The 23,079-nt window shown below is 43.0% G+C and overlaps 1 protein-coding gene across 1 annotated transcript in view; it reads left to right on the top strand.

Annotated features, from left to right (window-relative positions):
• The window catches only part of ACTN2 (actinin alpha 2), an 81,842-nt gene that overhangs the window by 24,400 nt on the left and 34,363 nt on the right, over positions 1–23,079 (top strand). The window contains exons 4-8 of the mRNA XM_084819412.1: positions 1,359–1,445; positions 3,486–3,573; positions 7,803–7,881; positions 10,923–11,004; positions 17,440–17,525. Of these exons, the coding sequence (XP_084675538.1) occupies positions 1,359–1,445; positions 3,486–3,573; positions 7,803–7,881; positions 10,923–11,004; positions 17,440–17,525 (422 nt within the window). The remainder of the gene's footprint in view (positions 1–1,358; positions 1,446–3,485; positions 3,574–7,802; positions 7,882–10,922; positions 11,005–17,439; positions 17,526–23,079) is intronic.

Genomic DNA, 23,079 nt, shown 5'->3' on the forward strand with positions numbered 1-23,079 from the left:
CTTGTGTAGAAAAGCTCTCAATTGGAATTTGATCATCAGACATCTTCACCTGCCTATCCCCAGAACAATGGCAAAGCTGAATCAGCCATCAAAATGGCGAAGAGAATTTTGACCAAAGCCAGGAAAGCAGGGACTGATCCATACCTAGCCATCCTGGACCAATGGAGCACACCTTCACAAGGTTTGGATAGCAGTCCAGTGCAGGGACCGATGGGTCTAAGGACAAAAACTTTGCTTCCTACGTGAGGAACATACTACAGCCAGAGGGCCACAACAGATGAGCTGAACCAATAGCAAAACAGCAATGAAGGCAGGTTCATTACAACATTTAGTCAGCGAAGGACCTACTGAAATGACATGTGGATGAACAAGTTTGGATGCAGCAAACGAAGTGATAGAATAAGCGTGGAGGAACAAAATCAAGTGAACAAATACTCATTTGAGATGGTGACCCTGGAGGACCAAGTCTTGAGAAGGAATCAAAGGCACTTGTGGAGCAGCAGACGACCTGGAGCAGACTCAGAACTAAGATGGGGTGAAGGGAGACAACTCCAGGAGGCAGAAGATGCCACTCCAGTATTTGGCCCTTAAGCTGGAGAGAACCCAGATTCCTCCACTCAAGGGAACAAGAGACTGGCCTGCTCACGCTCATCTCAGCCTTCTTTAGGTGCCACAAATACCAATCGTCATTAGGAAAGTATAACTTCTCCTGTAGCAAAACAGATTAAGACTTGGACAGATCAACTGGTACAAGGACCCACCACCTAAAAGGCTATGTCTACACTCACACCCTTGAGTGTTTGAAACGATATAGTTAGCTGTAAATATACTTATCCTTGTTAAAGTTATAAATGGAAAGATATATCAAAGTATGTGGAACTAGGTAGAAGAGCCGAGGTAGTAGACAGGAAGAGTAACTCAGAACTAAACTACATGTTACATTAAACGTGTAGCTTATAAGTGATCCTAATGTTTTTATTTACTCTAGTGTGGGGCCCTGATCCACTTCAGGACCACCACGTGTGGGTGAGTGGGCGGGCGGGTGGGGGATTAACCTTCCCACCCGGCAGCTTTTTTTCTTTAAATTCACACACATACTCCTGCGGGGGCTCAAGAAAGGGAAAAACCCTCCATTGCTGTCATCCATCTCTCATGTGTGGGTTTGAGGCTTGCTAGAAAGTTCACAGATTTAGGAACTCTTCAAATGGAATGATGTTGAAGCAGAATTATGGTCTATTGAAAAGTTATATTTAAACAAGTATTGGTTTATGAATAAAATCCCCAAACTAAAATTATAGCAGGCATGTATTCTGTGACCACAGCATGTTGCATAAGATATCCATTCTGTTTCACTTTAGAAATCGTAGACGGCAATGTGAAAATGACCCTGGGTATGATTTGGACGATCATCCTTCGTTTTGCTATTCAAGATATTTCAGTAGAAGGTAAGGATATGCTCCACAACAGTGTCCTCACATATTTATGTCAAGAAGTACTGACTTGAGCTGGCAGGTTGTTAAGCAAATGATAGGTCTATTGACAATAATGAGTGCTGATGTGACACTTGTTATTATAGCAGTTAACTTGCTTCTGTGTAAGCATTTAGGACTACAGGCTGTCTCAGTCTGCTAATCTGCTTTCTTCCTTGTGTCTTCTCTCAGTAGGGCGAGGAAAGCTCTTGTAGGAAAGCAAACTATTTATATGTGAACTTTAACTACAACTGTTTATTTCTTTTCTCCTCCCACAAAATGATCGGGAACATAGAGGCACTAACTGCTTTGAAGCTTCCGCAATGTGTTCCTTTTATATCCACCTTCAACACCCAAGAAAGGAGTGATCAATCAGAAACATTTAGAATAATCATGTGGCTGAACCCTCCTGGGACTATTTCTCCTCAGAAGGAAGGGGTGATGGTGGGGTCCTGATTGAATACCCCCTCAATGCACACATCATCTCTGTGCTCAAAGAAAAGGAGAACATCAGGAAGAGATCTATGCTAAAACCATTCTTCCTGGCATGCTACCTTTATATTGGCAAGGAGTTTTTACATTGTGGAGAATTCAGTCTTGCAGTCTCCCACCTTCACTCTGAATTGATGCAGTCCAAGGAAGGACTGTATCAAGTGATTCTTCTGTATCATGTAATTCTTCAGAACAGTTCTTACAACCAAAATAAGGTGATGAATTATATAATGATTTGGTGTGACTGATTCTGACAAAATCTTTGTATGCTGCATTCACTTGTCATGATGGTGCCCTACCCCCTCATGACACATTTTGGAAGTTTTTCAGTGGGGTGAGCAGATGGGCTATGTTCTCCACATACGTCTGTGGTGGCTTGGCTTCTAGAACCTCCTTGTGTCAGCCACCTGCTCAAAATGGTCCCCTGAATCCACCCTCAGACTGAGGTGATTAGAATCAATGGTATAACGAAAGAGCAAGCATGAGGCTGACATAATGTGGTCAATTTGTATATATCAGCATTTATAAGTGTCCTTCATCTTTTAAACATAGAAAGAGTTAGGTATGTAGTTCAGCAAGTCAGATGCCTGGAATGGGCTGTCAACTTTCTAATGGATGACTAGTTATCATATAAGCATAATGAGTCATATTACGACCTTGAGGCACCAAGTGGATATGAAAAGGAATTATAATAGGCACTGACTGAGCCCTAAGAAACATTTGAATTTGGTTGAGATTTACATTCAGTGAACAGTATTCAATGTTGGGCTGCTGGACCTACATAGCTGATATATGATTGTCTGAACCAGCCCAGTGAGACCAGCATTAAGCATTATAACTGCAGTGGTGGAACTGGTGATGTTCATATCTGAAGAACTACCAAAATAAAGCAGGTTAAACATACTGTTTTTATTGGACTAGGTCGGTAGAATTAAACGTCAGTGAGATTTTGAGTTTCACACAGCAATTTTTAAGTGCTGTATGAAATTTGATTTAATTTTGATACGGATTTTGGTACCATGTAATATAATAGATTAACTGATATAACCTAAAATATGTCAATGGTTTGAGAGCCTGTGCCGGGTTAATGAAGCAGGATATAAATATTAGAATAAAAATAATAAATAATGGATGTTTACATGATGGGGGAGTCATGGTGAATTTATGTGATCAGAATGTCCCAGTCATTCTTCTAGAGTTACTTGTTCATATCAATGCACCATTATATGTTGAAATAGAATTTCAGTTGTGTTAAACACAATATTAGTGTCCAGTCATTGCATTTCACATGAAACCACACAGAAGAGAGACAGGGAAGGTGATATTTCTCTACCCTAACTGGATAAAAGTATTTGGGGAACAATGTTCTGTGGCACACCATTTGTAGAAAATATTACCTATCGAGTTAATCAACATTATCCCACACAGGTACTCAACCTGTGGTTGTTAGAGAACCACCATATAGCAAGCTTGATTTGAAGTTTTGTTACTTGTCTTATGCATCTCCTTTTGTGATCTTTTCAGAGACATCTGCAAAAGAAGGGCTGCTGCTGTGGTGTCAGAGAAAAACTGCACCTTACAGAAATGTGAACATTCAAAACTTTCATCTTAGGTAAGGTTAATAATTTCCAAATGTGAAACTATCACTAGCCATTTTGCACCTGAGTTTTGCCATCAGTTCACAGAGGAGAGTATCACTTAGTCTTTGCTGCTTGACATTGGGCCAGATCTTACTTAACGGCTGCTGTGAAAAAGGGAAACTCCACGTTGGGCATAATTAGGAAAGGAATTGAGAATAAAACTGCCAATATCATACTGCCCTTATAGAAATCTATGGTGCAACCACACTTAGAATACTGTATACAGTTCTGGTCACTGCACCTAAAAAAGGATATTGTACATTTGGAAAAAGTGCAGAAAAGGGCAATGGAGGGAGGATTCTGTGGCCCCTAGACAGCATCTGAGGGGCTGTAGAGTATTTGGATCCCCAGATCTGAGGTCGGAGACAATGCTCCAACTTCAGAGGGGGGAATCCGCCATCCATCCCCCTCCCCTTCACAGCCAGCGTGGAAAGAAACACGTTGGCTGCCTCTCCAAGGTTGGGAAAGCAACCTCGGAGAGGAAGAAAGGGGGCGTTTCGGTGGGTGAGGAAGGAAGGAGACTGGAGAGACTAGGATATGAGCTCTCCTGGGGCCACTCCAGGCTCCTTCCCTCCCACTCTGAAATGCTTTCGCTAGGTGGGCAGAAAAACCCGTTTAGTGAAAATGCATGGCCGGAGGACAGGGAGGTAAAGATCGCCTTTGCCGTTCTTCCCGCTCTGCATAGGATGTGTGTAAGCCTCCAACTTCAGGGGCTTATGATCATTGTAATAGGATTGTGCCCTGAAATGATCAAGGGGCTGGAGCAACTCACCTATGAGGAAAGGTTACAAAATCTGAGACTGGTTTAGTTTAGAAAAAAGGTGAGTAAAGGGAGACAGGATAAAGTTGCACAAAGTTATGCATGGTGTGGAGAAAGTAGATAGGGAGAATTTTTTCTCCCTCTCTCACTAGAACCCAATATCATCCCATGAAGATGATTGGTGGGGGATTCAGGACAGATCAAAGGAAAGACTTCTTCACACAGTGCATAGTTAAACTATGGAATTCACTGCCACAAGATGTAGTGATGGCCACCAGTTTGGATGGTTTTAAAGGGGATTAGACAAATTAATAGAAGATATCAATGGCTACTAATCATGAGCGACCTCCAGTATCAGAGGCAACATGCCTATCTACAGTAATTGCTGGGGAACATGGGTGGGAGGGTGCTGTTGCACTCATGTCCTTGTTGTGGGTTCCCATGTGCAGCTGGTTGGCAGCTGTATGAACAGAATGCTGGACTAGATGGGCCCTTGGTCTGATCCAGTATGGCTCTTCTTACAAGGATGATGTGATTGCCATTTCATCACAGCTGCTTCCCAGATTACTTTGGCAATTAAAACAGCAAGATGATATGGGAGGAACCAACAGCATGTTTAATTCATATGCCTGATGTTGGGTCCTTGGAAAGTGAGGTGTGCTGGCAGAGAAAGTAACTATATTGTTGCTAGAGCAGCATGGGGTGGAGCCGAAGGGGAGTGGCAGCTGTACTGCTCTTCTAATGTAAGAGCCATTTGTGTTTCTTGCTACAGTCTGCATAGAGTGAATATATGTGGATTCTAGCAAATTAGGACGCAATCCTATGGGGATAGTCGGCCACCTCCAAACTCGGAGGCGACCGTCTACCCAGTGCAGGGCGGGCGCAGCGCGGAGGGGATCTTCTCCGCACTCCAGCCGCCCTGCATTTGTGGCTAGATGGACAATTTAAGCTGTCTCCCCAGGGTGCCTTGGAGTGGGGGGGGGAGGCCAGATGGAGCATAGGAAACGTCGTAATGACACTTCTGCTGTCCCCTCCCCGCCCCCTTGAACGCCTCTTTCCCCCCCACTCCGCCTATAAGGCGGCAAGAGAGGGGGCGAGGAGTCGTTTTCTGGGAACCGACCTCAGAGTGCTCGCTTCGAGCTCAGTTCCCAGAAAATGAAAAATCCTATGGCTGTCTAGCCGCTGTCTAGCGGCCATAGGATTGTGCCCTTAATTGCATTGCAACAAATTTAGTATAAACTCAGTGACAAAGATTTTGTTATTTTATTTGTTTGTTATGTTTCTATAGCTCCCAATAGCTGAAGTTCTCTGGGCAGTTCACAGTAGTTAAAACCATAAAATACAACAAAGGTTCCACAAACACCGGAGCAAAGACATATTTCAGGGGTTCGTTATAGTAGCAGAGTGTACTTCATGATAAATACGGTATAACTAGGGCATTGTGGAGTGACTACTGGATGCTATTTTTTCCCAGTGCCAGTGAACGGTGGTTGCTGTGTAGGTCTCAAAGAGATAGGAGCCTTTTTGCAAATAAAAATATTGGACTTAATTAGGTCACATATAAGTATGTAAGCTTTCAAGTTTCACAGAACTTTTATGAGACAGAATGGAAAGGCAGCAGAATCTCAAGTGTACATAGCTCAAGCTAAGAGACAAGTGACTGAAAAATCTGGTTTGCTAATAATGGACTATTAACAGAACAGAAAACATTTGCATTATGGAGAGCGGTCTGTTTGCAAAGTTAGGTTATGGGTGATTGAAAGTATTTGGTTTTTACCAAATATCCAGCATTTTCATTTAGGTTGTTAGAGACGGTTTTAGTGACCACATCTTTGATGTTGATTTAAAACAGTGTATTGTGTTTTAAAAGTGGTAAATGCTAGTATAGACTATTCCAGTTTGTCAAGTTACTATCCAGAAGAATGATGTCTTCTCCCATACGAGTCTCCCTGCTCCTAATGCTCATCTGGCGGGGAGTGGGGGGGAACGCTGTGGTCTGTATGCCACTGTGCCTTTTCCTTCAGAGGTTAGACTGGTGGCTACACAGCCTTCCTCAACCTGGTATCCTCCAGGTGTGTTAGACTACTACTCCCATCATCCCCATTGGGGTAGGCTTTTCCTTGACACTACCATGTCTGGGTTAGACTTATCAGACCCATTCAAACCTGTTTATTCTGCCAGGCTTTTAAGATGTTGAATATTCTGCTCTTTTGCTATGGCGTTAACATTTTAGTATTGGTTTTGTGCAGATGTGAACAATATATTTTTCTGAGCCTCTTTGAGCATGCCATGTAAATTTAAAGGTAGACCATTTTTAGCTAGGCAAACTGTAGAGTCAAAGCATCAGTCCATCCAGCCCCATGCCATCCTGCTACCAATTGTGACGGTGTGCTGCATGTTACAAAATAAACACATGTCCATTCATCATGTGTAATGAACTGTGCATGGGATTTATCCAGGTTCCTTCCTACACAAAAGTGACCACTCTTTAGGAAATTCATCTTGTATGAGTCCAAAAATACCAGTGAAGTTACATTCCAAATATCTGGATGGTTTTACTATGCACTGAAAGCAGACTAAATTCAATTTGATTGCCAGATTCATCAGCTCATGCTTTGGGGCTTCTTCACATGGAGCTTTTATCCTGCTAAGGAGGTTGGTTACTCATTGAAGTTTGCGGGTCCTTCAGATGACGTCGTGAACCTCCAGGGGGTCTCCCACACTAAATGACCTTTATTCAGTTTTTTAAAAGATCAGAGATAATGAGCTATTATCACGCTTGAGTTCTGCTTGAGTTCCCTCCATGAAAAGAGGAAAAGCTGCAATAAGAGGAGCTAGACTACAGCGCCATTTAGAGGCTGTATGATGAAACATATGGAAGACTCAGATAAGGGGGACAAGGAGGGGGAAAAGGGAGGGGGGAAAGGAAGCGTGTGTAAAGGAAGTCCGTCATGATGCTGCATTTAGCCCTGTTGAAAATGTGGGATTTTAGGCTGATGTAGAGATGCTCTAGATCTTCTCAGTGTGTTCTTGACCACTGAATGAGATTTAGCAAAACAAATAACAGCATGCCCTGGATTCAGTGGACACTGGTGGCTCTGATTTTGGTGGGCTATGAATCTCTTCTGGGTTTCAGTCAGAACCAGCGAAAACGCTAAGGGAGATATCCAAGGTGCTGAACATAATTTGGGGATAGAGTTCAGCACCTTGGGGAGCTCCTTTGGAGTTCTGGCTGGTTTTGACTGAAACCCAGAATGGATTCACAGCCCCACCGAAATCGAAGCCACCAGCTTTCACTGCCTGGAATTATTGTGAATTTCACGAGATAGTATTACTGGGCATATTGTGCAGCTTCTGCATGTTGTCAGACCTTGAGCTGCCAGACGTTACCAGGATTTCATTAACATCTTTCCATTTTATTTTTGGTTGTTTGTTGTGAAGCTGGAAAGACGGCCTTGGCCTCTGTGCACTTATCCATAGACATCGACCTGATCTTATTGACTACTCCAAGCTATCGAAGGTCGTCAATCTTGGTGATGCGGTGTGGTGATTTGCAGTGATTTGGCTCACTTCCTGTGTGCTTAGCATGTTTTCTTAATGGGCAACTGAGGTGTTAGTAACTTGAGATGGCCTTCCTTCCTGGCTCCTGCCCAGCAGATGTAGATGAGGCAATAAATTACCCCAACTCAATAAACCAAACTGTGTGCTCTGAAGGAGGCTGAAGCGTGCCATGAAAAATAAGCTACCGTTTGGAGACATCTAGCATTCTATGCCCCTTGGCAGAGGGGAGCCCAGTGCAGAACTGATTCTCTCTCTCTCATGTACACAGACACACACACACCACCCGCAGCATTCGGGCAATATCATTCCTCAGAAGGAAGTCATAATTCACGGAGATTTCCTGATACAGCCCAAAACTTTTAAAAAATTTCATCTGAGAGCATGTGACAGCTATTTTGTCGACAGCCTCTGTAGGCAGTAACACTGTATTTAGCACCACTGCATGCAATGCTTGCCTTTTTTTGTTTCTCTCTTTTACCAATGTGTTGTTTCAGTATATTGACAAGTGCTTTGCTGTGGCTTTTTGTTGTTGTTGCTTGGTTTGGTTTTGCTTCATGCATGCCTTCCCTTGCTTTCGTTTTGCAGCTGGGAGAATGGCCTTGCTGTCAAAGCTCGTCTACATAGGCACAGCTTGATCTTCCTTACGATACTTTAAGCATAGCAAATTTGTGTGGTTTTTTTTAGATTTCTATCAAGATTAGTGAATATGGCAGATACATAGGAGACACTGTAGCTTTAATAAGCAAAGCTTCATGTAACTGGCAATCCAATCCAAAACCTAGTTAAAGTGAAGATTTACACTGTGATCCTAAGCATGTTTATTCAGAAGTCCCACTGACTTCAATGGAATGTTTGTTTGTTTGTTGTATACAGTGGTGTAGTGGTAAATTTTGAGTGGAGGTGATCATCATGACAAGTCCCCCTAGATTTGCCCCAAGAAGAGTCCCAAAGTTCAGGCAGCTGTGTTGATCCACATCAACAAACCAGTTCTAGCCATTTCCATCTCCATTAGAGCAGGTTTGTTTGTAAAGCTAATGGGTCTTCATTGCCCATTCAAAACCAACCCACCCCCAAATACTTTGCATACAGCATACAACTATATATTGTTGTTGGGAAAATTAATTTCCTCCCAGCTACTCTGAGGATTGCAGGTAAGCTCAGAGGGAACAGGAAAGCCTGAGCGGGGTGGCAGATGTCATCACCATCCCTGCCAACAAAGAAGTGCTGGCTCTGTGTCCCTGTGAGCCCTGGCTCCACCACACCACTGTTCATACTTTTTCACCCCAGAGGGCTCTCAAAATGGTGTGCAACCAAACAGTAAAAATACATTTCAAAAACCAAAAGGATACAGGATTATGGCTTTAGGATTTAAGCTGCTATAGTTCCACTGAATTCAGTGGTAATAAAAACACATTCACATGGGCTAGGAGATATTGGATTACATGTGGCCAGTTATTTTACATCCTGCATCTACTGTGGAGTTGTCCATTGCAGTTCTGTGAGGGCTGATTTGGGTGCTTCCAGACAGAGGGGCGCTAGCCCTTGCAATCAGAAGGCCTTATGCAGCTAGTTCTTCTTCCTTAATGGAGTTTTTGATGTAAGAAAAAAGATGGGAAAAGTAGTAGGAAGACATGGGACAGTTACGAGTGGATGGTGTCGCTGTCTGCACTGCCCCCCCCCCTGTAAAAATCTGTGAATGATCGATACTCGTTCCACCAATCTAAATTTGCAATAGCTCCCTAGTAACACGAAAGCAGCCTTCCCCAATCTGGTGCCCTCCAGATATTCTGGACTACAACTCCCAGCATTCCTGACCATTGGCCATGCTGGGCTGGGTCAGTTGGGAGTCAGTCCTAGCTCAAACTCTCCTGGCACCCGAGTGGTGGTGGTGGTGTGCAAGAGAGTACACGCTCCCGTGTTGCACTCCTGTTCCCCTTCCCTTTACTGCATCGTACCCCTACCCTCTTCTGCTTCCTTTTACCTCATTGTGTTCCCCCCTTACCACCACTGCATTGTGCTCCCCACCCCTTCCCCTAACCACTGCTGCACTGTGCCCCCCTTCCCATGTCACAATCCCCCTTCCCCTTACTATTGCCACATTGTGCCCCACCCCCACTACTTAATGCTGCTGTTTTGCACCCCCTTCCTGCACTGCACCCCCCCTTTCCTCGTCCTGCTTTTCTTTACCACTGAGCTGCATGGCTGTAGGAAGCAGCAAGTCTTCAGAGAGCCTACCAGGCCAAAATGCCTAGCTCTGAGGGGTTCCTTCCTCAGAGCCAGGCAATTCAGTTTAGCTGGCTTTCTGAAGAGCCATACCGGCTTCCTTAGCTGACGTGGCTCTCCAGAGGGCAGCTGCTCTGGAGAATCCCACCAGTTGGTCTCTCTCTGCAGCATATCCCACAGTGGGAGAGTGGCTGGCAGGGCTCTCCAGAGCATCTGCTGGAAGTAGCAGCAGTGGGCCCTCCTGGTGGGGGCAGAGGGGAGTGGTGCAGTTTGCTACTCCTCCTGTTCTGCCACCTGAAGCAGGGGCTTCATGCCGCTTCATGAGGGGGCTGGCCCTGGTGGGGGTTAAAGTCCAAAACATCTGGGGTCATCAGGTCAGGGAAGACTGCACTAAGGCTTCAGTCCTATGCCCTCGCTTGGGAGCAAGTCCCATTGACCAAAGTGGAAGACATTCTTCTGGGACAGACGGTTAGGCTGCAATCCAATAAAAACTTACCTTGGAGTAAGGCCTATTGAACTCAGTGAGGCTTACTTTTGAGTAGACAGATATAGGATTGCATTGCACATGGCTTATTTGGGATTCACTTTGAAGCTACCATTTCAGAAGTGTTTAAGTGGGAAGTATTGTATTTTTATTTTGGAAATGTCTGTGCCTCCCTTCAGTAAAAATGTTAAAATATTCTCTCCCTTAGTTCTGAATAATGCTTCATATATTTATTGCAGCAATCCTGTTTAAAATACATTAGTGATTAATTCTAATTCCTGATTTTTGTGCAGGATGACCCACTTGGGAACATAAACCTTGCCATGGACGTTGCCGAAAAATATTTGGATATACCAAAGATGTTGGATGCAGAAGGTGGGAGCTAATGTGCTTTCCATAAGCAGTGGGCTGAACATAGAGCAACCGTTCAACATCTTCTCTTTCCCTGTGTCATGACAAAAAGGATCTCTTTCACACAGCTGTTTATCTCACTTGTGATTCCTGTGTATACTGGAGTATGCCAAATGTATTTTGATTTAATTAAGATCCATCTCTCAGTCTGTGAATGGTTGCCTTGGGCATCCATGTCTCAAGGGCTTTCACATCTCAGCACCCTCTTCCTGCTGGAATGGAAGCTTAAGAGTGTATTTTCAGTCATTCCAGTGCTGTCTGTTAGGACTTAAACTAGATGTAACACATCATTAGAAAACCTGTCAGGCTTGAGGTAAGTTGGTTCCACTAAAATTTGAATACATTTGTTTTGGGTTTAAAAAAACACAAAAGATAGCTGTGCTGGTTCATTACAAAAACAATAGGAAATCTACAGTTGGACAAAAACTTTATTAGAACCAACCAAAATTTCGCAAAAATGTGCAAGCTTTCGAGTTCTCCAGAACTCTTCATCAGGCTAGGTAGTAAAAACAAAAAATGCAGGGATGGGGAAAGAAATAAGATTTGCCCAGGTGTTGTGGCTATGAGGTCTGCAATATAGACAGACTCAATCTCAAAATGGAGATTTGCAGTCTGAATGCATTAGTTAATGCTGGCAGATGTTGCAGATATGAGATTACATCGAGCAATGCATTTTGGAATAGTGAAACACTGGTTCTTGAGAAGGATTGTGGGTAACATTGCTGTGACTGGGGGCCAAGCTAGATGTGATGGTAAATGCACTATTAAGAACCATGTCAGGTTTTGGTCTTAATTAATAGCAGGTATGGGGACAATTTTCATCAGGTCCACAGTGACATTTAACCCCTACCTTCCCCACTGCAGTCCAAACAAAATTTGGGGAAGAGGGGCAGCACCTGCTATTAATTTAAAAAAAAGGAAGAAAGAACCCTGATGAACTGCTGAATGAAGTGTTTAGTGTTGCATATAGTTTGGCCTTTAGTTGCTAAAGCAATGGATTCTATGCAGGGCTGGCAGCCAGTACTCCTTTCTTTCCCCTTTCCTCAGCTTCACCCCATTAGGAAATAAACAGTTAAAGACAGCAGCCTTCTCTGAGAGTGGATAATTCTGCTGGAGGTCTGTACTGGGACTGATTGAAAGATGGATTCACACCCAGTGCAGACATGCAGTGGGAACTACCTTTGGAGAACGATTGGAAGGAGAACAGTGGATCCTACAGAGAATCATACTGAGAGGCACAAAGTAGCTTCATGTGTCGTTGGGTATTTTTGGTCCACTAGCAGCCTCAAATAATTTAATTAATGTATTTCTCATGGCTTCAGCAAAGGAGATCGTTACCTTGTCTTGGTGCTGGAGCTTGAGCACCTCAATGATGTCACAAGCTAAACTGTGAAGGGACACCCAAGATGGGAAGGCTAAATACAATCCCTGGGGAAGGAAACGGCAACCCACCCCAGTATTCTTGCCATGAAAACTAAATGGATCAGTACAACCAGAGATATGTTGGTATACCACTGGAAGATGGGACTCCCAGGTCAGAAGATGGTCAAAATGCTACTGGGGAGGAACGGAGGATAAGTTCAACTAGCCCCAGATGTGATGACGCAGCTAGCTCAAAGCCGAAAGGATGGCTAGCAGCCGATGGTGCTGGTGGTGGACGACGAATCCGATGTTCTAAAGATCAATACACCATAGGAACCTGGAATGTAAGATCTATGAGCTAGGGCAAATTGGATGTGGTTATTGGGGAGATGTCAAGATTAAATATAGACATTTTGGGTGTCAGTGAACTGAAATGGACTGGAATGGGCCACTTCACATTAAATGACCACCGGATCTACTACTGTGGACAAGAGGACCACAGAAGAAATGGAGTAGCCTTCATAATTAATAATAAAGTGGCTAAAGCAGTCCTTGGATAGAATCCAAAAAATGACAGAATGATCTCAATTCGAATTCAGGGTAAGCCATTTAACATCACAGTGATCCAAATATACGCCCCAACCACAGATGCTGAAGAAGCAGAAGTAGATCAGTTCTATGAGGATCTGCAGCACCTACTGGATAGTACGCCAAAAAAAGATGTTATTTTCATTACAGGAATCTGGAATGCTAAGGTGGGTAGTCAAACGACACCTGGAATTACAGGCAAGCATAGTCTGGGAGAACAAAATGAAGCAGGACATAGGCTGATAGAATTTTGTCAAGACAACTCACTGTGCATAACAAACACTCTTTTCCAACAACCTAAGAGACGGCTTTATACATGGACTTCACCAGATGGTCGACACCGAAATCAGATTGACTACATCCTTTGTAGCCAAAGGTGGCGGACATCTATGCAGTCGGTAAAAACAAGACCTGGAGCTGATTGCAGTTCAGATCACGAACTTCTTATTGCACAATTTAGAATCAGACTAAAGAGAATAGGGAAGACCCACAGATCAGTCAGATATGAGCTCACTAATATTCCTCATGAATATGCAGTGGAGGTGAAGAATAGATTTAAGGGACTAGATTTAGTAGATAGGGTCCCGGAAGAACTATGGACAGAAGTTTGCAACATTGTTCAGGAGGCGGCAACAAAAAACGTCCCAAAGAAAAAGAAAACCAAGAAGGCAAGATGGCTGTCTGCTGAGACACTGGAAGCAGCCCAAGAAAGAAGGAAAGCAAAAGGCAACAGTGATAGGGGGAGATATGCCCAATTAAATGCAAAATTCCAGAGGTTAGCCAGAAGAGATAAGGAATTATTTTTAAACAAGCAGTGCGCGGAAGCGGAAGAAGATAATAGAATAGGAAGGACAAGAGACATCTTCCAGAAAATTAGAAACATTGGAGGTAAATTCCAGGCAAAAATGGGTATGATCAAAAACAAAGATGGCAAGGACCTAACAGAAGCAGAAGAGATCAAGAAAAGGTGGCAAGAATATACGGAAGATCTGTATAGAAAGGATAATAATATCGGGGATAGGTTTGATGGTGTGGTCAGTGAGCTAGAGCCAGACATCCTGAAGAGTGAGGTGGAATGGTCCTTAAGAAGCATTGCTAATAACAAGGCAGCAGGAGATGACGGTATCCCAGCTGAACTGTTTAAAATCTTGCAAGATGATGCTGTCAAGGTGATGCATGCCATATGCCAGCAAATTTGGAAAACACAAGAATGGCCAACAGATTGGGAAAAAATCAACTTATATCCCCATACCAAAAAAGGGAAGCACCAAAGAATGTTCAAACTATCGAACAGTGGCACTTATTTCACATGCCAGTAAGGTAATGCTCCAGATCTTGCAAGGTAGACTCCAGCAATTCATGGAACGAGAATTGCCAGATGTACAAGCTGGGTTTAGAAAAGGCAGAGGAACTAGAGACCAAATTGCCAATATCCGCTGGATAATGGAGAAAGCCAGGGAGTTTCAGAAAAACCTCTATTTCTGTTTTATTGACTATTCTAAAGCCTTTGACTGTGTGGATCATCACAAATTGTGGCAAGTTCTTGGTGGTATGGGGATACCAAGTCATCTTGTCTGCCTCCTGAGGAATCTGTATAACGACCAAGTAGCAACGGTAAGAACAGACCATGGAACAACGGACTGGTTTAAGATTGGTTGTATACTCTCACCCTACCTATTCAACCTGTACGCAGAACACATCATGCGACGTGCTGGGCTTGATGAAGCCAAGGCTGGAGTTAAAATCGCTGGAAGAAACATTAACAATCTCAGATATGCAGATGACACCACTTTGATGGCTGAAAGCGAGAAGGAGCTGAGGAACCTCATGACGAAGGTGAAAGAAGAAAGTGCAAAAGCTAGGTTGCAGTTAAACCTCAAAAAAGCCAAGATTATGGCAACCAGCTTGATTGATAACTGGCAAATAGAGGGAGAAAACGTGGAGGCAGTGACAGACTTTGTCTTTGTAGGCGCAAAGATTCCTGCAGATGCTGACTGCAGCCAGGAAATCAGAAGACGTTTACTTCTTGGGAGGAGAGCAATGACAAATCTTGATAAAATAGTGAAGAGCAGAGACAGCACACTGACAACAAAGGTCCGCATAGTTAAAGCAATGGTATTCCCCGTAGTAACCTATGGCTGCGAGAGCTGGACCATAAGGAAGGCTGAGCGAAGGAAGATAGATGCTTTTGAACTGTGGTGCTGGAGGAAAATTCTGAGAGTGCCTTGGACTGCAAGAAGATCAAACCAGTCTATACTCCAGGAAATCAAGCCAGACTGCTCACTGGAGGGAAGGATATTAAAGGCAAAACTGAAGTACTTTGGCCACATCATGAGAAGACAGGATACCCTGGAGAAGATGCTGATGCTAGGGAAAGTGGACAGCAAAAGGAAGAGGGGCTGACCAAGGGCAAGGTGGATGGATGATATTCTGGAGGTGATGGACTCGACCTTGGGGGAGCTGGGGGTGGCGACGGCCAACAGGAAGCTCTGGAGTGGGCTGGTCCATGAAGTCACGAAGAGTCGGAAGCGACTGAACGAATAAACAACAACAAATTTCTCATGGCACACTAGAAGTTCCCTAGGGTAGCCACTTACACATTGCCCCCAAAGAGGAAATGCATCACCAAAAAAGAGGCTCGTTCACATAATGCTAAACCACAGTTTAACATTATATTCAAATGAGACCATTCTTTGGCTATGGGGAGTAGTGTCTCATCTTTCTAAAACCCAGGCCCAGTCAGCCCCTGGAATAATTGTAGACTGAAGGAGAATGATCTGAGGGCCACAACCTACAAGGTGGTAGCTTTTCATTGATTTCTTCCTAACATGACCAACACGAAGATCTTTAAATGTAAGTGAACTGAACAGCCTTATGGCACAATTCCTGGAGCATGTGAGATGGTGTCCTTGTCACCTGGTACATAATTATTACAATATCTGACAAGATAACCTTCTTGAAAGAGGTATTATGATTTATGTTTCCTGTTAATAATATATGTTTGCTGGGGCTCAGAAGGTGAGGTTGTGAGACTAGTTTTTGCCCTTTGCTTTCTGTGATGTTCTACAGTTTTTTTTCCTTCTGTGATCTCTTCTTGTCTGTTTTTTAGATTTAATTTGTTCCTGTGTAACATGCAGTAGTAATTTTCAGTACCTCCTTCTTAAAAAAAAATGTAGCTGCCTCTCTTACTATTCTGTATGGTTTTTTAGGATACAACAGCATCTACATTTAAAAAAAATGCTATTTGTATCCATGGCATTATTGAGGAAACTACATGATGTGGGAAATAATAATAATAATAATAATAATAATAGAATTTAAACTGGTATTTGTATCCTAGAAAGTTTATAACAAAGATAAAGAACAGTGCAAGTTCTACAAATGGCACACTTTAAAATGTGCTAAGTATTTTTTTTAAGAATTACATAATATCATGCAGAAATTAAGAGCTACGCCTTTCTAGAGAGCGCCTTTGTCTGATGAAAACTTTGTCTGGTGAAAATCAGCACTTCTGTGTATGTGCTTTCACAGATGCAATGCATTTTAACCTCATACATAAAGGTTCAATCATGCAAACATTTTCAGTGAAGCAGTCTCTCTGTGTAGATAAGGCAGATGACTATTTTTAGATTTAATTTGCTCCTATGTAACATGCACTATTAATTTTCAGTACCTCCTTCTTAAAAAAAAATGTAGCTGCCTGTCTTACTATTCTGTATGGTTTCTTAGGATACAACAGCATCTACATTTTTTTTAATAAAAAATGCTATTTGTATCCATGGCATTGTTGAGGAATCTTCATGATGTGGGAAATACAAATAATAATAATAATAATAATAATATAATTTAAACTTGTATTTGTATCCTAGAAAGTTTATGACAAAGATAAAGAACAGTGCAAGTGCTACAAATGGCACACTTTAAAATGCGCTAATTATTTTTTTTAAATAATTAGATAATGTCATGCAGAAATTAAGAGCTATGCTTTTTTAGAGAGGACCTTTGTCTGGTGAAAACTTGTAAAAATCAGTACTTCTATGTGTATGTGATTTCACAGATGCAGTGCATTTTAACCTCATACGTAAAGGTTCAATCATGCAAACATTTTCAGTGCAAGCAACCTCTCTGTGTAGATGAGGCAGATGTCTTGAAATCAGAGATTGCTCCATAAGAAGCAATTTGGTGGACATTATTCATAAAAGCATTGCAGATTTTCTAATCCCACCCCGCCGCCACCCCAGGTTCTCAGTCTTAGTTTCAATATTTCCCCTTTCCAGCTGGCACATATACAGGTAGCAGATGATTAATTTCAGCTTTGGAAAGTCTGAAGCACAGGGCTAGAGACCTGCCTGGCATACAGAAAGCAAAGCAGGGTGATAGTTAATACTTCCCTTGCTTTCTTCGGTGCTTCGACTCTTTGTGTTTGTTTTATTTCTCCTTCCCTTGTAGATATTGTGAATACCCCCAAGCCTGATGAGAGAGCTATCATGACTTATGTTTCCTGCTTCTACCATGCTTTTGCTGGAGCAGAGCAGGTATTCATCCATTTGTTCCTTTTGGACTGCTGTGTATTTTTGCTGTGTGTTTTTGGGTTTCCATTGGGTTTTTCATTTTCCCTGAAGTCTCTTTGTGTGTGTTTTTTAATGAGCACTGACAAATCTATGGTGAGTGAGAGTGCTGAGGTTCATTTATTTATTAACCAGATCCTGCTTTGGACCCTGATGCTATTGTGGGCATGACAGTCATCTTTACGTTGTATTATGGAAATCAGTGCAATTGCATTGAACATTTTTATCAGCTTTGCAAAGACAATCTCTTATTTTCTCAGCACAACCTGGCTATTGAGAAACAATATTTTATGTTGCGGAAAGGCAATTTACAGAGAAGGGAGCAAAATATTCCCCCAGCTGCTCTAATACGATTAGACTGTGTGAATTACTCAGAAGCCATATAGATGTTTTTAAGGGAGTATTTTTCAAATTGTGTCCCAGGAAACTTTGGGGTTCCTCTGAATTGTATCAGGGCTTCTTCAATGGGAAAAGCAATAATGGCAAACAAGCTTCCCTGAAAGACAGCTTGACCCTTGCTACCAAATGTCCACAAAATGTGTGCAGCCATAAGGGAGTGGTTTGTATGTTCTAGGGCTCTTTCCCCAACATGGTAGCCTCCAGATGGGTTGGAATACAACTCCCATCATCCTTGACCATTGGTCATGTTGATTGTTGGGGCTCACGATAGTTGTAGACTGCAACGTCTGGAGGTTACCACATTGGGGAAGGCTGTTCTAGGGTGTGTTCTCAGTTTTCATGGGGAGGTGAGGCCTAGTGGGCTTCTGAGCAACACTTTAAGTGAACTGACTGTACAAACTAAATTAGATCATGTCCCAGAATTCTCTGCAATGTGCAGGGGTTCAATGACATGCTCAGGCGCTATTTGGCAGCCATGTCATTTATGGGAAGACTTCCCTGGACAAAGCACAGTTTGAAAACCACTGATAAAATGGGCTGTTCGAGTTGAAAATACTATTGAAAACTCTGGGGACTAAGGTTGCCATTATACTACCCTACTACCATGCTTTTAACAACTGTCTGACATGTAGAAATTAAGCAAGTAAAGTTTTTCCTCATCCCTCTATCTCCATACCAGGAAAATGGCATCTGCTTACATTTCTGCCTTGAAACATCTGCGAAATGGCAGAGAAACAGGGCATAATAAAAAAGAAAAATAACTAGTTGGGACTACTCAAATAATAAACTAAAATATTACTTGTAATATTGTAGTAACTTGTATATGGTATTAAATAATGCAAATTTGTGCAAAGATGGAAGATAACATCATTATAACAATGTGATCTATCTTTTGAAAGGTTAAACAGAAATAGGGGAGCATTTTGAGACAATCTTTGTCCCGCATGAAACACAACCCCTATTTCAGTAATGGGGGGCTATGAAACAGGACAAAAATGTAAATTCATCTAGAGTAGAAGTAGAAAATCTTGCAATCTTGATTTGACTTTATGATGTCATCACATAGCCAAATCTAGTTGGCTATATGGTATCAACAGGAAGTCTGTTCAGAGTGAGGATAATAATTCCTGCCCTTACTCTGATTCAACTTCATGATATTATTAGGCAGTGAAATCTGATTGACTAATGATGTTATGATGTCGTCATGCTACCTACGTAATCATGGCCAGGTTTGTCTGGGAGAGAAGCCTATTTTAAAAAATGATACGAAAGCCTCAGGTTGGGGAAAAAAGCAGCTGCAGAAAGTGGCACAGTGTGCAAAAAAGTCTCATTAAAGTTTTCAGCCCCTAAAATGCCCCTTTCACCTTCAGATTTTTCCTGGCTGAAAATGTTGAGCTTGTTAATCTTTTGTTTCTTCATTGTTCTTATCTCCGTCATTATTTTCTGATTTTTGATTTCATTATTATTCAGACAGTGTCCAGATGGTAGCATAATTAGTGTTACCTTGAGTTAGTATCATCTTTCTTGAATATACACAGCATACTGAGACGACATGTGGTCTAAATCACAATTGGCAAAGATAAAACCCCAAACAGCCCTTACAGACAACGAGTAATTAATCAAAGAAACTATAGTGTCGTTGTTAATGATATGCACTACCTACACTCCCACAAGTCTTTCTCTAATGCTTAATTTTTTAAAGCTAAATTAATATATGCAGAAAAAAATCCTGTGGCACCTTAAAAATTAACAGATTTAGTGTGGCTTACATTTATGCTGTAAATCGGTTAGGGAGCAATCCTGTGGCCACTAGACAGCAGCTAGACGGCCATAGGATATCTGGTTTTCTGAGAACTGACCTCGGAGCCTGCGCTGCAAGGTCGGTTCCTGGAGAACTGACCTCCCCCCACTTCCGCGCTGCCTTGGAGGCAGTGTGGAACAGCCCCGTCCTCCGCGCTTCCAAGAGGACTACGGAGCACCCAAAAAGGGGCATTCTGGGGAGCATTCTGGGGCGGGGAGGGTGGAAATGCCTGTATGACACATCCTATGTGTCATACAGCAACCTCCTTCCCTGCTCAGCCCCCCCGCAGCGAGACAGCCACAATCGGCTGTCTAGCTGAAAATGCAGGGCAGGAGGAATGTAGAGGGAATGATCCCCTCCGTGCTTCTCCTGCCCTGCATTGGATAGGCGGTCGCCTCTGAGTTTGGAGGTGGCCACCTATCTGGATAGGATTGTGCCCTTAGTCTTTAAAGTGCAACAGGTCTTGTGTATGTGTGTTTCCTGTAACAGACTACCACAACTACCCCTTTGAAATTACTATTTGTTACTATTGTACATCTGGGTTAACAATAGACCTAGGAATGGCTGTTAGCCAAGATGGTCAGGGATGGAATGAGAATGTCCATTTTGAAATGTTGCTGGGTGGGTTAGTTGATAATTGCCCTGTCCGATAAACACCTCCCTTGAAGCATCTTTGCTAGCCACTTCTTGAGGTATTATATGTAATGGTTTGCTCCATGATGGTCTTTTTTTGCCCCTCTAACTCCATTATATTAGATCCAATGCATCTCCTCTTCCCAGTACAAACAAGGGAAAACACATCATTTCCATGATTGGCATAGTAAATTAAAATGATGGATTTTCAAGGGTAACTTACCTAGAAAACAGGTGATCATAGCAGAGCATCTGGCTGTTGTTCTAAAAGTAGAACCTTAGGTTCATGATCACCCCCAAGTTACAAACTAATACATCATCAGTAAATTCTTTCAAATTATTTTAAAATGAGATTTTGCCCTTTTTAGATTTGGTGGCTGATTTGACAAGGTGACTAAATTGACTCTTGATAATGTTGTCTTCTTCACAGGGCAACTAACAAGTACAACGCTTTTCTGCTATGCTTATAACCTCTGAAAGTAGGCCTATGGCTGTAAGTGTAGATCTTTAGCCCTCAAGGGGATTTAATCAACCAGCCTTTCCAAACCTGGTACCCTCCAGTTTGTTTGGACTTACAACTGCCAGCATTCCTGACCATTGACCATGCTAGCTAGGGCTGATGGGAGTTGAAGTCCAAAACATCTGGAGGGCACCCAGCTGGGGAAGGCTATCAAAGACAATGCTGGATTATGGCACTTGTAGCCTGCAACCAAACAGACAATTCCCAAAGGCCTACCCCAGGAATGGTGCTTCCAGATTGAAGCTGTTATGAGTGACAGGCATGTGGTATCATCAGGATTCAGGTCATCTGCCATCTGCCATCCACATAGCAACTGTGCTGCTCCCTGTATTAGCCCAAACAATCTAGCAGAATCAGTAGTAATGTTAGTGTTAATGCCACCTCCTGTCCTGTCCTGTCCTGGCAATGAAGAGCCCATGAGAAAGCCAGAAAGGTGCAAATCTGTTAATAAGTCTGGAACAGGAGGAGAGGGCAGCCTGGAAACAGAAAGGCAACATTTCATCATGTTCCAGATGCTTGGAAATCAGGGCAGTTGGTAGCAGGTCCTTCAGGACCATGGACAAAGCGTAGTGAGAAATGTTCCTACGGGAGCTCCTCCTCAAGTGAGCCCTTTCATGCTCCCTGAGCCTGACTACCCTTCTCAGGCTCCTCCTCCTTGCTGAAGAGTGTAGAACCTTAGAGGAGCAGTTCTTTGGCCTGGAGCCTAGTACTCCATCACCTCTCCACAGACTGATGCCACGCACACTACCTGCATTGGTGCAACGGCTCAACAGAGTGCAAGACCATGGTGTCCTTGCTGGGCCTAAGTTTGGGTGCTGCAGTCTTTGGTCCAGGTTTGGTGGTCTTTGGCTCAGGGTGTCAGGTATCTCAATCTCAGGAGTCTTTGGTCCAGCCTTGTGGGGGGGGGGGTGTGTCTCAGGCTTGGGAGTTTCAGGTATCTCTCAGGGGTCTCTAGCATCTCTGGAGTCTCTGGTTCTTTCATGGCGCTTGGGCCCCATGCCTCCTCCATCAGCACCATGGACCCCTTAGCCTCTGTGTCTGTGTCACTGCTGGGCTCTGAGGTCATGATATATTCCTTAAGATACTGTTTCTCATGCCCTGTTTGTCACCACTATTGCTGGAGGAAGCAGCCATCTGGAAGTACCTGAAACAACCATGGGTTGCCCTCTTAGGGCCTGTTTACACCAACAAGTTACACTTATTTTGTACATCCCATTGTGTGCTTGTCCACACAGCCATGTAGAGAAACATCTGTGCGACATGGCTGCTTACACGGACAAAGCTGCAGTCATTTCTATCACTGTACCTGTATCACCTTTTCAGGTTGCCATCTTCACAGACATGGCTCTGGTTTCCCCACACAAGTAGCTTTTCACAGTTGAGTTTCTCCATGCACGTGTACACAATCAAATGGAAGAGAACAAACACAGCTTGTTTGTGTGAACTAGCCTAAAGTGTTGGCTTTTTTTTTTTTTTTTCATAACAGGGGTTTATAGTACAGTTCTGTCTATCGTGTAACTTGCAACTATAACAGAATTTTAATATTTAAGACACTAAACAGTAGAATGATTTATAACCTATGCAACTCTTTCATTAAATAGAGTAGGGAAATGGGTCTATCAGTGCAAACATTGATCTAGACCAGGGGTGTGGAACCTCAGTATCGGTGGCCAAATCTGGCCTGCCTATGGTCCCAGTCTGGCCCTCAGGATTCCCCATATGACCACCTGTCTTTCCCCTGACATCAATTATTTGGTGGTTTGTTGGCCTTTGTACAATTCTTTCTCCATTTTAAAAGGGTTTAAATGCTTATTCTAAGGCTTAGTTACTGGCAATAAAAATTTCAAGCTACAATATGCTGGCATTTTGGCACTGCCCCTTTCACCCTTGGCTATGCTCCTTTTGCCTTTGGCCCCACCCACGCCTGGAATGTAGCCCCCAAGAGCTTCTCCAAAATGGAATTCGGCCCTCAGACTGAAAGAGGTTCAGCACCTCTGATCTAGATATCTGAGTGGTGAAAATTCATATAAGCGTCACCCTTTGAACCCACTTAATAAATTTGAGGTGTGTGTCTGCATGAAAAGCTTCCTGCACGTCTGGTCTGATGTTACAGAATCCACTGGGAAGTTCTTATGTAGAAGCTCCACTGAAAGAACAGTCATGCTCTT

This window comes from Heloderma suspectum, chromosome 1 (genome assembly GCF_057233095.1).
Source record: "Heloderma suspectum isolate Gila_16-S chromosome 1, 16-S_ref, whole genome shotgun sequence".
Taxonomy (NCBI): domain Eukaryota; kingdom Metazoa; phylum Chordata; class Lepidosauria; order Squamata; family Helodermatidae; genus Heloderma; species Heloderma suspectum.